This window comes from Manacus vitellinus, unplaced genomic scaffold (genome assembly GCF_001715985.3).
Source record: "Manacus vitellinus isolate BGI_N305 unplaced genomic scaffold, ASM171598v3 scaffold_51_pilon, whole genome shotgun sequence".
In the NCBI taxonomy this organism is placed as follows: Eukaryota; Metazoa; Chordata; class Aves; order Passeriformes; family Pipridae; genus Manacus; species Manacus vitellinus.
In genome coordinates this window covers 4,429,932-4,443,164 of record NW_021940620.1, presented here as the reverse complement: position 1 = coordinate 4,443,164, position 13,233 = coordinate 4,429,932, and the positions used below count along the sequence as shown (strand labels likewise).

The window sequence follows — 13,233 nt, the reverse complement described above, 5'->3', positions numbered from 1 at the left end:
CATGTTCCCAAGTGCTACATCTGCATGTCTTTTAAATCCCTCCAGGGATGGTGACTCCACTACTTCCCTGGGCAGCCTGTTCCTATGCTTGACAACCTTTTCCATGAAGAAATTTTCCTTAATATCTGACCTAAACCTCCCCTTGAGGCTGTTTCCTCTCATGCTGTCACTTGTTACCTGGAAGAAGAGACTGACCTGCACCTGTCTACAACTTTCCTTTGCTCCACACTGCTCATGAGAGCCACTCATATGAAATTCCTAGCACTCCTCTCTCCCACTGCTTTATTTGGGAGAGGTGGGAGGGCAGGAGATGGTTAAAAGAAATGCCTGAGGATGGTTAAAAGAAATCTTTGTGCATCTCCAGGCTTCTCCACATCTCATCTGTGGCTTGGTCGTGTCTTGCAAAACCAGCACATGGTTTGGGTCAGGTCTTCAGATACAACAGGCCTTTGCCCTCTTTAGCAGCAGGCTCTTAACCTACATCCTGTTTTTTAAAAGGAAGAAGGGAAATCAATAAATTCAGCCTCCAAAGAGCTATCAATATCGTTAGCCAGAGTGGAGAAACTACTGCTAAGTCACTCTTGGTACCCATAGAGAAACAACCTGTGCCTTTAACTAGAAAAAACCCAGAAGCCAGCCAGAAAAAAACCTAGAAAAAAAATTACATCAACTAATCAGAAAAGAAAAAGGTGCAATTAGATGAAGGTTAAATCTTTTTGGGCATTAAAACCCAGGAGGGGGGTATATATGTTTTTATTTTCTGTAATGTATGTTTTTTTACAATAGCATCTAGTATTTTTTAAAGAAATCCATACTGTGCACTGACACACTGGGAAGATTTAACAACATAACCATTTTATCTACTAAAAACTGATAATCTGTGAGAATATTATAATATTATTTTGGAATAAGAAAATACTCAAATGCACCAAAGGTCCCTATAGCTTAATTAGTTGTACTGCTTTCCATACAAAAAGAGTAAAGGAACATTTAGAGAGCAAACAATTAGTGCCTTTGGGTTAGGAGGGGAGGATGAAAGGCAAGAAAATTACCAGACATTCACCTTTAATGAAGTATTTCTTCTCCCAAAAGGTCAATCCATGTACCTTGCTTATTCTTGTCCTTTCCACTTACCTTTTTCTCAGTTTCTTCTCCTTTCCTCTCTCTCTTTAGGCTCAGTTCCACATTTTAAGGCTCCATTGCTCTACTAATATCAGTAGAAAAGACAAACCAAACCACACAGTCAACTGCACTGATTTTGGAAATTCCCACCCTAGAAGGCACAAATCCAACTTTTCTTCTATCACTGAAGAGCCAGCAGACATGGAGTATGAAGGACCAGTAACTAGGAGTCTGGCCAGAGCAATTTTGTATTCAATGTATTGAAATAGTTGTAGTTATTTTACTGCAAGCTAAACAAAGACAGTATTTCTCGTACCTGGCTGAGGATCACAGGACACAAGCTCAACTCAGTCCTTTGCCTTTGAGTGAGAGATGCTGTTCTCTGTGCACATTCCCTGACGAGTCACCAGCCTCTCCATTAATTAATTCTGGCCCAGCTTCCCTACAGACAGCTCCCCCAATAATATTTGCTAACCTGGCATGTGAGTATTTAAGAGCTTGTAGACTCCAATTTGGAACCATATAACAACTGTACTCATCTAAAAACGTAACATTAAGTAGATTAAATGCAGCAAGCAAAAGCCCTACAGAATGATTTTATCACCGAGGACCAAGTAGGTGTTTTTCATTCCCATCATGACAGCTGGATTTATAACTCCCATACTTATTTGGTGTGGATGTTACCAAACCAACTGCTGCCACTGGAAAAGATTCATTCCTGGGCCTGAATTCCCAAAAATACTATTAAGAAAAATTCTACAAGCCACGCTCTGTGGATGGCACTCCAATCCGTTCATGCTGTGTGCTGGTGAAGCCTGTGTTTCCCACACCATCTAGTGGCAACCCTGCAAATGTGACAGGAATTAACATCTCACCCACGAGACAAAACCAAAGAGAAATCATTGCTGAGTCTGCAATGGACTCATCACACTGCTGGGGATTTACAGCTGCTTCAAGACAGCACATTTCAAACCTACAAACCAGCTGAAAACTCTGGGGCCTGTGGTATTCACAGGAACGCTGAACTAGATCATTTATTTTTCAGAGCAAAGCAGCAGCAACATCCTGAATGCTGCAGGACCAGGGAGGGGTCTTGTGTGCTCAGGTGTTTGTTGTTTGCTGCTGCCAGTGATGGGATCATCACATCAAACACAAGGGTCTGCAGTGTTACACAGACACTGATGCAGAAGCACCCCCTGCCAAAGAATGCGGGATTAAAATAGACTAAAGACAAGAGTTAGTGGAATCTGATTTCTGAAAAAGAATATGGAAGAAATATTCAATTTGTTCCCCTTCCGTGGTAAATTAACGAATCCCTTCCCGCTGTCAGACCCCAAGGCTACTTTGTGCTTTCTGGAGTGGAAGAGGAAGGAAGGAGGGGGGGGTCTTACAGGACCCAGACAAAACCTGTGGATCTCCACTGCACAACTGACCTTCCTGACTGACCTGGGAAGGTCAGAAGATGGCCACAGGGTTGAGATCTGAGTAGGTTTGGACAGGGGTTTTCCACAAGCTCACTGCTGATCACGCACACCTTCACTTTGCAAACCAAACCCAACTGATCTGAGCAGAGTTCTGGTCTGCAGATCTAGAAAGTAACAGAAAGTACAGGAGAAATATTTCTAGGATTCTCAAGTTCCTTACATGCTTCCACTATACCTTCTCACACTTCACTCACTTTGGCTGTATGTGCAACTCTTCAGGAAAAGCTTTAGGAATCAAGTTAAAATATGAATTAGACTTCAAGAAGGTTTGAAACAGATATTGGATTTATTGGTCAGCTATGAGTAGGAAAATACATTGGTAAAGAAAAAGAAGACCCTGTATATAAATATAATACTAACTAGTTAAAATTTGACCAAGAAGAAAGTTCCACTGAAGAGAACAGTAAAAGCCCTTGTTTACCATCAGACCATATTCAGTTTCCCATTTATCTTATTGAAGAGCTGCCTATAGACAAATGCAACATTCTTTGAGCTTAGTGCAGATAATGTGCTGGTTTTTGTTACATGAATGGTAAACAAGAGTTAGTCCAGTGCATTACACATTATACAGAAGTACTGTGAATAAAGACTAAGATATTCTATTTTAGACACTACTTAAACATACCAAGACACTTAAGTGTTACAAATTTATGCAACCAAAGGAAAAGAATAGCAGTTAACATACTAAAAAATACTGTGTCTGGCTGAATGAGAAAGGCTTGCTACTGAAGCGGTTAACTGAACTTTTTTAAAGTTTTACAGTGTAATTAGTTTTCTCCCCCCCCAATGGTGTTGCAATTATTTTGTCTTTCATACAGGTTTTGTGTGGCTGAAAAAGCAAAGCATAAGGTATTTTCTAAGCCTGCTCTAAAAAAAAAACCACCTTGAGAGACTTGCTACAGTTACATCAAAGATGCATACAATGTTCTCAAAATAGTTCTGTCAAATGCTAGCCAATTTTACCTTTTTTTTTAATTTAAAGCTGCTAAAAGGACAAAATAATTACAACTTGCACCAACTTATATGCTCCTTTCCCCCCTATTTGTGTTATGATAAAAGCAGTAACTTGTGGTATTAGTCTTGTACTCTAATCAATTCTTTTAGTTAAAGGTATATTTCAATTTACACTTTTGACACCCAGAATTCTTGGTAAATGTAAATAAAACTAGACAAGATATGGCAGAGTGTACTTTAAGTGGAAAAAAGCCTGGTCTAACCTAAATAAATCCTTTCAACCCCAAGGATGTTCTGTGACTTTTGCTGTATGTGCTTTTACAACAAGAACACTGAAGGTACAATTATGGCAACACCCAAAACCACCTTGAATAAAAATATTGCAAATAACCATTGCATGTTAAAAACTATGAAGCAAACATTTTGATTTTGTGAAGACACGGTTTATTGCCTTATTCTATGTTATAGCTGGAAATTGAGACTTTTGAGTTAGATTTGTTTGACACAAGAATATGTTTTCCTTGAAAGATTGTTTGACAAAGTTAATCTCAGCTCTGTTTTGGTGCCATCTGGTCTTTCCCTATATTCAAAACATTTCTCCTTCCTTCCTTCAGCCCCCGAGTCACAGCTGCAGTCCAGTTAAAACCCAGTGAAGTCAAAGGAGTGTCTTCAATGGATTCAGTGGGTTTTCAATCAGGACCTGATGGACAGTATAAAAAAGCTGGAGGAAACAGTTATTCAAATGGACCCTTAGACCATAAGGTGACTCAGCAGGAACAGTTGTGTCTCCAAAAGCACAAGGGGCCATATTTTCACATGCTGTCATAAATCCAAATATTTTTTTAAGACTAAGCAATAGAGGAGAACACATACTGGATAAAGCTCAAACCTTTAGAATCTAACAAGTGCACTCAAGCTCCAGCATCTAATAAAGTAAATTATCCCCCTCTAAAAATACAAAATGAGTAAGTGCTTCCCTTCCCCTTCTGTAAAGCTTTCTGGACTCCTTACACAATCCAGATAATCAGAAAAGAAAAATAGTTTGCTTAGTCTGACAAGCTAAATTGGCTCATCATTACTGGAAATTGTCATGATGTACATTACCAAGACATCATTAAGGAAACATGAGTATAACACCTTTTATTCACACTTTACAAAAAAACCCCAAAAAACAAACAGAAAAAAAATAACACTACGCATTAAGTCTACTACAGCAATACTACCAGCATTTCAATGTACTGATTATAAACTGGACATGTTTGGTGTTTTTACAACTAAAACCAAAACAAAATAACCCCAAGAGATCAGGTCCCAGACAAGGATTCAAGATCAAGATTTCTCCTACTGAAATTTTAAAATGTACATTTTACACATCCGAACTGTTTGCAATTTCACTTTGAGCTTAAAACAGAACGGTTTGAGCACACTTGTGTGCTGACTACTTTTCAATAAAATTTTGAATCATTATTACCAATTCACTCTCTTATATATAAAAAAATTCACAATATTTAGAAAGTTTTCTCTTAATGCTCAGTGTCCTTTTGCTTCCCTGCCCGCAGCTGAAACAAAAGCTGTTTAAGACCAAGCTCTCTATCTCCTTTATTTATTTTTTTTTTTTACATTGATTATTCAAGTTGTATTAGTTTAAGGAGACGATAAATTCTCCCTTTTAGGATAGAAATAGACAAGTTAAATTTGTAAGCTGTTACATACTTGGCTTCATGACACAAATGGCACTGAGGGTACACCAGAACTTCAGTCTCGCTTGACACTTTAAAATAAGACTTGGTCACTTTAAAAAAAATGATCTGAAGAATTGTCTTTGGGACCTGTATTGAAAATGCATTTATTTTACACTGCTTCATTAATAGAAAATGTAGGGCTAGGTTTGTATCTTCAAGGAATTATACTTTCTGAAACTGAGGAACACACTGAAACGAAAGAGAATCCACATGATAGTAATTCTTAGTGGGAAAAACGGCACTGTGCAATGACACTGAAAGAAGCAGTGCATGGGCATTAGAAGCTAGAAACTGTGTACCCATAACCTGAACATGTTCCAAAGTGTGATATTCAATGCTTCACAAAGGAAAAAAAGATGCCACAGCTTATACAAAAGTATCTTCATAAAATTTTCACAAGTGTTAACATTATTTAAAAAAATAAAAGAGGATGCACAGGATCTCTCTGCATGCACAGGCAGTGCTAGTTGAGAACAAATTTAAGCAGGCACAGTGGAGATAGGACAAATATTTAAAACAGAAATGAAGAAGCTGTACACAAGTATCCCTAGATTTTACTTCAAAAGTTAGAGATGAGAAAAATATCTGAGTGTATACACATCAGCAATAACTTTCAATCCATACAGGTCTACTTATATTCACTGCTTAGCTTATCTGTTCTGCGAGAACTCTATGCTTTTCTCTCTTTTTTTTTTTTAAAATCAGAAATAGACAGAATGTATTTAGTTATCTCTGTAAGATATTAAGATTTTATAGGTTTGGATTTTGAAAGCAACGTTCTCAATTGAACATAAAAAGTAGTATAAAAGGGCTAACGAAACCCTAACAGTGCAAATCACTAGCAGAGAAAACCTGTGACAACCTCTTTTACAAGCTGGCCTTTATAACACATGAAAACAGATAAAAATTTAGCCTTAGTTTACAATACAATCATTTTCCAAATCTGAATTTTCTTTTTTTTTTTTTAAAGTACAAAATCTCATAAATCAGGTTTTCTGTTGTTCATATACAATCAATAAAGGCTAAATTCAAATTCTATATTTTACAAACAAGTCTGAAAAAGGAGGGAGTGAAGTACGGAGAATGTTCTGTGGATGTTCCTACTGGCCTCAAAAAAGTAGTGCTACAGATAACTGTGCAAAGAGAATACACTGTATAACAATTCCCTATTTCAAGGCATGAAAATGTCACGTTGGATAAAAGAAACAGGAAGGTTAATTGTAACGTATTAAAGAAAGGTGCAAATGCACCGATCGCTGTCGAACAGTATACAAAGTATATTGGGCTCAGAATTGTGTCTGTTGATAGCACCTGGCTTTTACTATGTCTTTAGCAAATAATTAGATTTAAGATTAAGATTATTAAGAAAAAAAAATCCCTGTTGGCCATACCTCACTCCTCTATATTCAGATTTTACAATTGTACAAGTTAGATTGAGGTTGCCCTCTAAAATGTATTTGACTACCTCCTGCCAGGGAGATGGATTCCATTTACAGGAGGCAGGAAAGGCAGCAAAAGCTCCAGTTGTGCAAAAAGTGAGAAGTGGTCAGAAGGGATGAGTGGATGTGGACAACCACTTATATTGTTCTCTATTAACCAATGATGATCCAAAGGTCCAAGAATGCCAAGTATGTTTAGCTGAGGTTTAGAGTAGAAGATGTAATCAATAATACCCTAAAACAAGAGGAAAAAAAAACATTGTTAGTGTTTATTCATGACTAAAGTTATTCTCCCAAACAAGAGGTGAGCTCAGTGTTACTGGTAACTGAAATACCCCATTCCTTCTCTAAAGCACATCATCAGTTTAGGAGATTTCTTCTTCCTATATCCCATGGGTTGCTCAATATAGATTAGGAGAACAAAAGAAAAGCCCACCCTGTATCACTTCTGCTGTGCTTCTGTGGGTTGTAATTTCCAACCTCCTACAGAGCTTCAAATCCCATTTGGCTCTGGTTTTGAGGAGGAAAAAAGCCATCCTTGTTTTCACTGGGCAACAGAGAACTGAGAGTTTTCCAGAAGCAACATGGATTATTTCCTTGCAGTTGACAGCTTAAGTGCTCCTGTTGTACTGTGTCATTTAGTTTGGGGTATTAAAATACTGTTTACAGGGAAGGTTAACAGCAAGAATTTCCAATTCTTGCAAATCTATTGCAAGTTACTAAAAAGAAAAAGGAAAATCTGGTTTCCAGGAGACCAAAGTGTTGGGCATTCTAGTTTGCTATGTTTTAAATATAAACTTGGTGAATCTAGTTAGCTGCACCAACAGATTAACTTATTTGTTAAACTTCATACAGCAAATCACATTAGTTACACTTAAAACTGGAAAAAACTTTTCCGAAATACCAGCCAAGTCCTTACCTTGAAGTCAAATGTGTAATTTGTGTAAGGCATTAGACCATTCTCATAGGCACTCTTCAACTTGAAACCATGTGTAATTCTTCCATTTGTTGTCCCATTTTTTCCATTACAGCTGAAGTTAGTGAGACTTTCATTGTATCTCAGTTCCTTAAAATCTTTGTGGTTTGTTTCCACTCCGCCAGTGCTCAAGTACTCAACGACACCTATTCAGAGACACACATACACACAGGAAGGGATTAACAGTCACTCAGTAAATAAGTGTGTTTAGGTTCTTGAAGTCATACATGCAACATTATGCTTTATATAAGCAAAACCTTAACATGTACACAATACAGTTAACAGTATTTCTTTTAAAATATTACAGGACAATGTATATCATGAGTAAATGTCACCTAAAATAATGAGGCGTGCTTTGATTAGAAAAAAATGAGAAGGTTAATATGGAATAGGTTGGGAAAGGGAAGATGAAAAATTCAGAAGTAAAATTCTATCAGTGCTAGGCAGTCAGCTTCCTTCTCTCCTTGCTTCTATGCTCAGGTCCTGTCCTTCAATGTTCTTCAGCTAAAGTGTTGCAAAAGAGCCAACTTCTGAAACTCTACTTCAAATAAAGTTAACTTTAAAGGGGCTGCAAAGCCAAATGGACAAGACTTGTGTCATGGAAAACTGTGACTGTGCCTCAGTTTCAGAATAACTGTGTTGACGGTAAAAGAAGCAGTTCATTGTTCTGAAGACAATGAGACACGTGAACTGCAATCACCACTAGAGATATTGGGTTTCCTGGGATCAAAAAGAATCAAATTTCCAGTCCTGCTGAGCAGTAACTGCTCCTCTCAACCCTAACAGATGTTAAGAGTTGCCAAGATGAAGCCTGAAGGAAAGGGGACCAAGAATGGAGATTATTACATTGAACAACCATCAACAAGAAAGGAAGGATGGCTCTCGAGTTCAGCACTTCAGTTGGGTACCTGAGGAAGCCAAGGTGGCAAGCACTGAATCTGTTCTTCTCTGGCATTTTATGAAGTTGCCACCAAGTAAAAAAATAAAGTTCCCTGTTAATAAAGAGCTCTGAAGAGTCCCTGTCTGAAGGGGATATACTGAATTTTAAAAGCTCTACAAAAAATGGAGCTACAAAAAAATGATTGTATGGTGGTAACTTTAAAGATAAGAAATTATCTTCTCACACTTACAATTAAGAAAACCCAATTATCAGCAACACATTCATGTTTCCAGTTATTTCTGGAAGATATTTTTTTCCTTTCCATTCCTGTATTTTAAGATAATAGTGAAAATGCTTCTGAAAGACCTGACATAGCTATACTACTGCATAACAATAAGGTCACTCACAAATTAAACAGTTTTACCTTCTCTCTCTTACTTCTATTCTCGTAGTAGCTTTAGAGCTTATATTATCAAACAATGCATTCTCTAAGTTGAAAACTCCTTTAAAAAAGCAAGAACTTTAAATTGTTACACACTTGAAACAGTCTAAAGAATAAGAAATAGAACTCTTACCAGAGTCTGGTAGAGAATTGAGATCTGCACACAGTACAAGTGGAATGGTTCCAAGTTCTCCCGAAACACCAGGTTTGAGACTACGAGAAGCTTTATCAATAATGTTCTTTACCTCGGACAGGAACATCATAGTCTGAACCAGCTTCACATCAGAATAATCTGGGTCCCAATGCATATGTGCATTAGCTACAAGAACTAGCTGCTTTTCCATCCCAAGATGTGGCTTTCCAGCTAAAATTTAAAATCAGTTATTTACTTTACATGGTCGGCAACAGAAAACAGTATTACTGAAGTTTAAACAAAATGTTTGAGGAAACCAAAACATAAAATACCAGTATGACTTCGAGAGGGTTAATACCATTTAAATCAAGAGGGTCAGACAAGTCCTCTTATATCTACCAAGTGTTTTAGTGGATGTAAAGCATTAGGAATGATATTTCACTTTCAAGACCATTAGCGGATCAACCATCTTGTTACATGTGATGCTTATGTATCCAAGAATGCTGTGAATTAACATAAATAACAAATAATCTAATTACAGGCAAATAGTGTTGTTCTAAAAAATTACATGTTTTCCTCAGGCTGTCACAGTAAACAGGCACTGCTCATATATTATTAGGCAGTGAGCTCTGAATTCTAAGTTATCCACATTCTAAGTTACCTCTCTTGCTAGAAGTGTTTTTTAAAAGGCTTGTTTGTTAGAATCTGAATTAACAGAATATCATTTTGACAAATATAACACAGGTTGAGTAGGTTCCCACTGCGATACTTATAAATCCAATTTACATTTCCTAAATTAAGAATGACAGGGCAGAACAAACAGGTTGTATGACAACAGAAAGAAAATAACAAGCTAAAATGATGCAGATACACACAACTAACACCATCAATTCTTTGATACTTATAAACTTCAAGGGAAAAAAACCACCACCAAAAAACCAACAACAAAATCACTCAAACTCAAGTCTTTATAGCTTTTTTTCCTTAAAAAATATAAGTGGGGAAAAAAAAAATCTTCATAATTTAAACAATGTGACTTTTCCCCAAATCTCCTTTGGGAATAAATGTGTCTGAACATACAATGTGCCAAGCCATATTCACCTGCAGAACCTAGTTTCTCTTGTTTACTATGACAAAAGTCAATTTTTTCATTTACAAAGTACAATCTATTTTAAAAAATAAATTAAATGGGACTTACATGACATTTCTATCAATTCCTTTCGCAGTTCTAGCAGTACAGCAACTCCAATGTTATCTTTTGTCATAACTCTGTTCAGCATAGCTTCTGACCCTTCTGAGTTTGCCATTGCTAGTTGATTGAACTCAACAGTATGTTTTTGAACCAAAGTAAATCTGAAAGAAAAAACATCATGTATACTTTTTTTAGCAGCCAGATACAGTAGGAAACGTTATAGATAATTCACCTTTTAATTGAATCTCAAACATGTTCATGATGTGAAAGTCTCAGCCAGTCACATCAGTTCATAAAATCCTAAACTGAAATCAAGGGATATAGTTTTCCTAGCAATTTTCATGTACTTTATACTACTTTAGTTTCAATTAAAAGATTTTATTGAGGGAGACACTATAAAAAAGTCAAGCTTGTTTTTAATTCTGCATCAGTTTCGAGGTCAAAGATGCAGGTTTAATAGAGAGGGACTAAATAATTTTAATAAGCCACTTGGCATCAAAACTGGCACCTGCACTTAACTGTGGACACAGAGGAATGAAAGGGACATTACTACCCTCAAATCCAAACAGCTGTACAAGTGCAATATGATAAAACCAGTATCTACAGCTCTTAAATTATTACTTTTTTCTACAGAAGCATGGAGTGATACCAAATGCTTTGTCTTTCAATTTACCCGAAGCCTAATACATCAAAAAGTCAATACTATCTGAGGTCTTATTCAGCAATTTGGGGGATTATAAATTCCTTTACTCAAAAAAAAAAAAATCAAGAAAATTTGCTTCATTTTTCATTAATTTCTTCTTTTTTATTATTATCACCTAATGGTTGAGACACAGATACTCAACAATTGAAGTATAATTTAGTAAACTCCCAAACCAGCACTGCTCAAACAAAATGAAATTTCACCTTAAAAGAAAATTTCAAGGTAAGATATTTTACTGCTAATTCTACACAGAATGATTTCTCTCACACAGACCATTCCCCTTCTATAGGGGTAGGACTGCTCTGCAAGAAACCCTGCATGGCTAAAAAAGGGCAATTAATGCCAAACTGTCTGAGCTATAGACTGACCTGAGAAATTATGTGAAAGACAGCAAGAGACAACAGAAGGTTTTGCAAAACACATCACTTACTTTTCTGTTTTGAAAAATATTGCACAACCATCAACATGTTTTCTTTCCTGTTCTGACATTGTCCTAGCTCTAGATTTTGGACTGAAGAATCCATTATAGCCACGTTCTTTCAATTCTACCAGGAAAAAGCTGTAGTACTGTTCCGTTTCAACCTCCTGTAAAATAAGGCAGAACAGCATGAACGTGCTGTTAGCAAAACACAGAAGACTGATATTATTTAGACTCTTCAGAAGTGTAAATCACTTTCAAATTAGATTTAAGGGAAAAAAGAAATCTAGGAATTAAGTGCATCAGAGAATGCAAATTTGAGAGCAATATCCTTATTTTAAGAAAATATAAATGAATTTCTGTAATCCCCCGAGTTATGATTATCTCAAGCCTCTTATTTGAAAATGTGTCAATTAGAGCCCCACATACACACACGGGCACAAAGACACCCCCACGTACACTTCTTTGATCAGGGGCTGCTGGTTCCCATTCCAACTGCGGGGGCTGAAAGCATTCTTTTGATGTCAAGCAACAAATAACGTTCTAAACATCGCTTCTTTTTTCCTTTTGTTTCCACAAGGTTTTGAAAACAGAACGTTTACTATAAATACATTTAACGTGAAGAAACCCGGCACAGGGGAATAGAAAGAAAGAATGGTGTATCTTTTACCTGCAGACTTATGATGTCAGCATTGCAGCTCAGGATTTCCTGCATAATGGCTTTTTTTCTGTATTCCCAGTTCAAGGCCCAAGATGGACAATAGCCATACAGCTGCCGGGTGGCATATTTGTCACAGAGGACATTGTAACACATGACAGAGAACAAGGCTGCAGAACAGGGATTTTAATCAATAATTACACACTGATATATTAAAAAACTATACAGTTATGTTCTTGGTTTTTGTCTTCTGCAAATTCATCAATTCGTGCCTCATTTGTTTCAACCAAAACACAGCATATTTATCTACGCTGAGAAAAACTGTCAGGCTTTCTAGGGAGAAAAATTACAACTCTGGACTTCTGGCATCTGTTTTCTAGCATTTAATTAGGAAACAAACACCCCCCCACCCCTTATATGATTAATGCAGTAAACAGCAGACAAACATATTTTTTGCTAAGTGGTGCTGTACTGTGAAAAACCCAAACCAAGGTAAATGTATCTGAACGCTTATATTTGCCAGCTATACAAAGGTCTGCAAGTCTTTAATTAAGATTCTTAAAAATCTACCTTAATTATTACCATCACAAACTGTAACAGCAGGCTAAGGATCTCTTCAAACAAAGAAAAGGTATAGGCAAAATAACCCCCCAGCTATTTCCACCTCGAAAAGCTTTCAATTCAGGCAGAAGACACGAAACATCTACTCTGTATTCATTTGAAATAGGAGTAATATAATAATGAGACAGTTTGGGGCAACTTGACATGTAATCCAGCAGCATGGATTTAGGGGGTTGCCTCATTGCTTTTTTGGGGTTGGTTTGCTTTTCAAAAGCACTTCAGGAACGAGATACTTGAACAACAATGAGATACTGGAAGCTTACTCAGAGCTCCTCTAAAACATGGGAAAAATAAAATCCAAGACCATTGTTTGAAGATACTGAAAATTGAGGAAACAATCTGGGGCTGATTGTTTCAAAGCCCAGCATTTTGAAAACAAACAAATAAACAGGTGACGGCAAAAGACAAGTTGCATTTACAGCATGACCTTTGCAGCAACTGCCTTAGTAAAATCAACAGGGGAAAGTAA

At 36.8% G+C, this 13,233-nt stretch overlaps 1 protein-coding gene across 2 annotated transcripts in view; it reads right to left on the bottom strand.

Moving 5' to 3' along the window:
* Window positions 1–2,873: 2,873 nt before the first annotated feature.
* CNOT6 (CCR4-NOT transcription complex subunit 6) overlaps window positions 2,874–13,233 on the bottom strand; it is a 31,421-nt gene continuing 21,061 nt past the window's right edge. For both annotated transcript variants that reach the window (XM_018081119.1, XM_018081118.1), the window contains exons 7-12: window positions 12,156–12,313; window positions 11,498–11,652; window positions 10,371–10,525; window positions 9,173–9,403; window positions 7,661–7,863; window positions 2,874–6,976 (exon numbers count right to left, since the gene is read on the bottom strand). In XM_018081119.1, coding sequence (XP_017936608.1) covers window positions 6,764–6,976; window positions 7,661–7,863; window positions 9,173–9,403; window positions 10,371–10,525; window positions 11,498–11,652; window positions 12,156–12,313 — 1,115 coding nt within the window. In that variant the 3' untranslated portion in view covers window positions 2,874–6,763. The remainder of the gene's footprint in view (window positions 6,977–7,660; window positions 7,864–9,172; window positions 9,404–10,370; window positions 10,526–11,497; window positions 11,653–12,155; window positions 12,314–13,233) is intronic.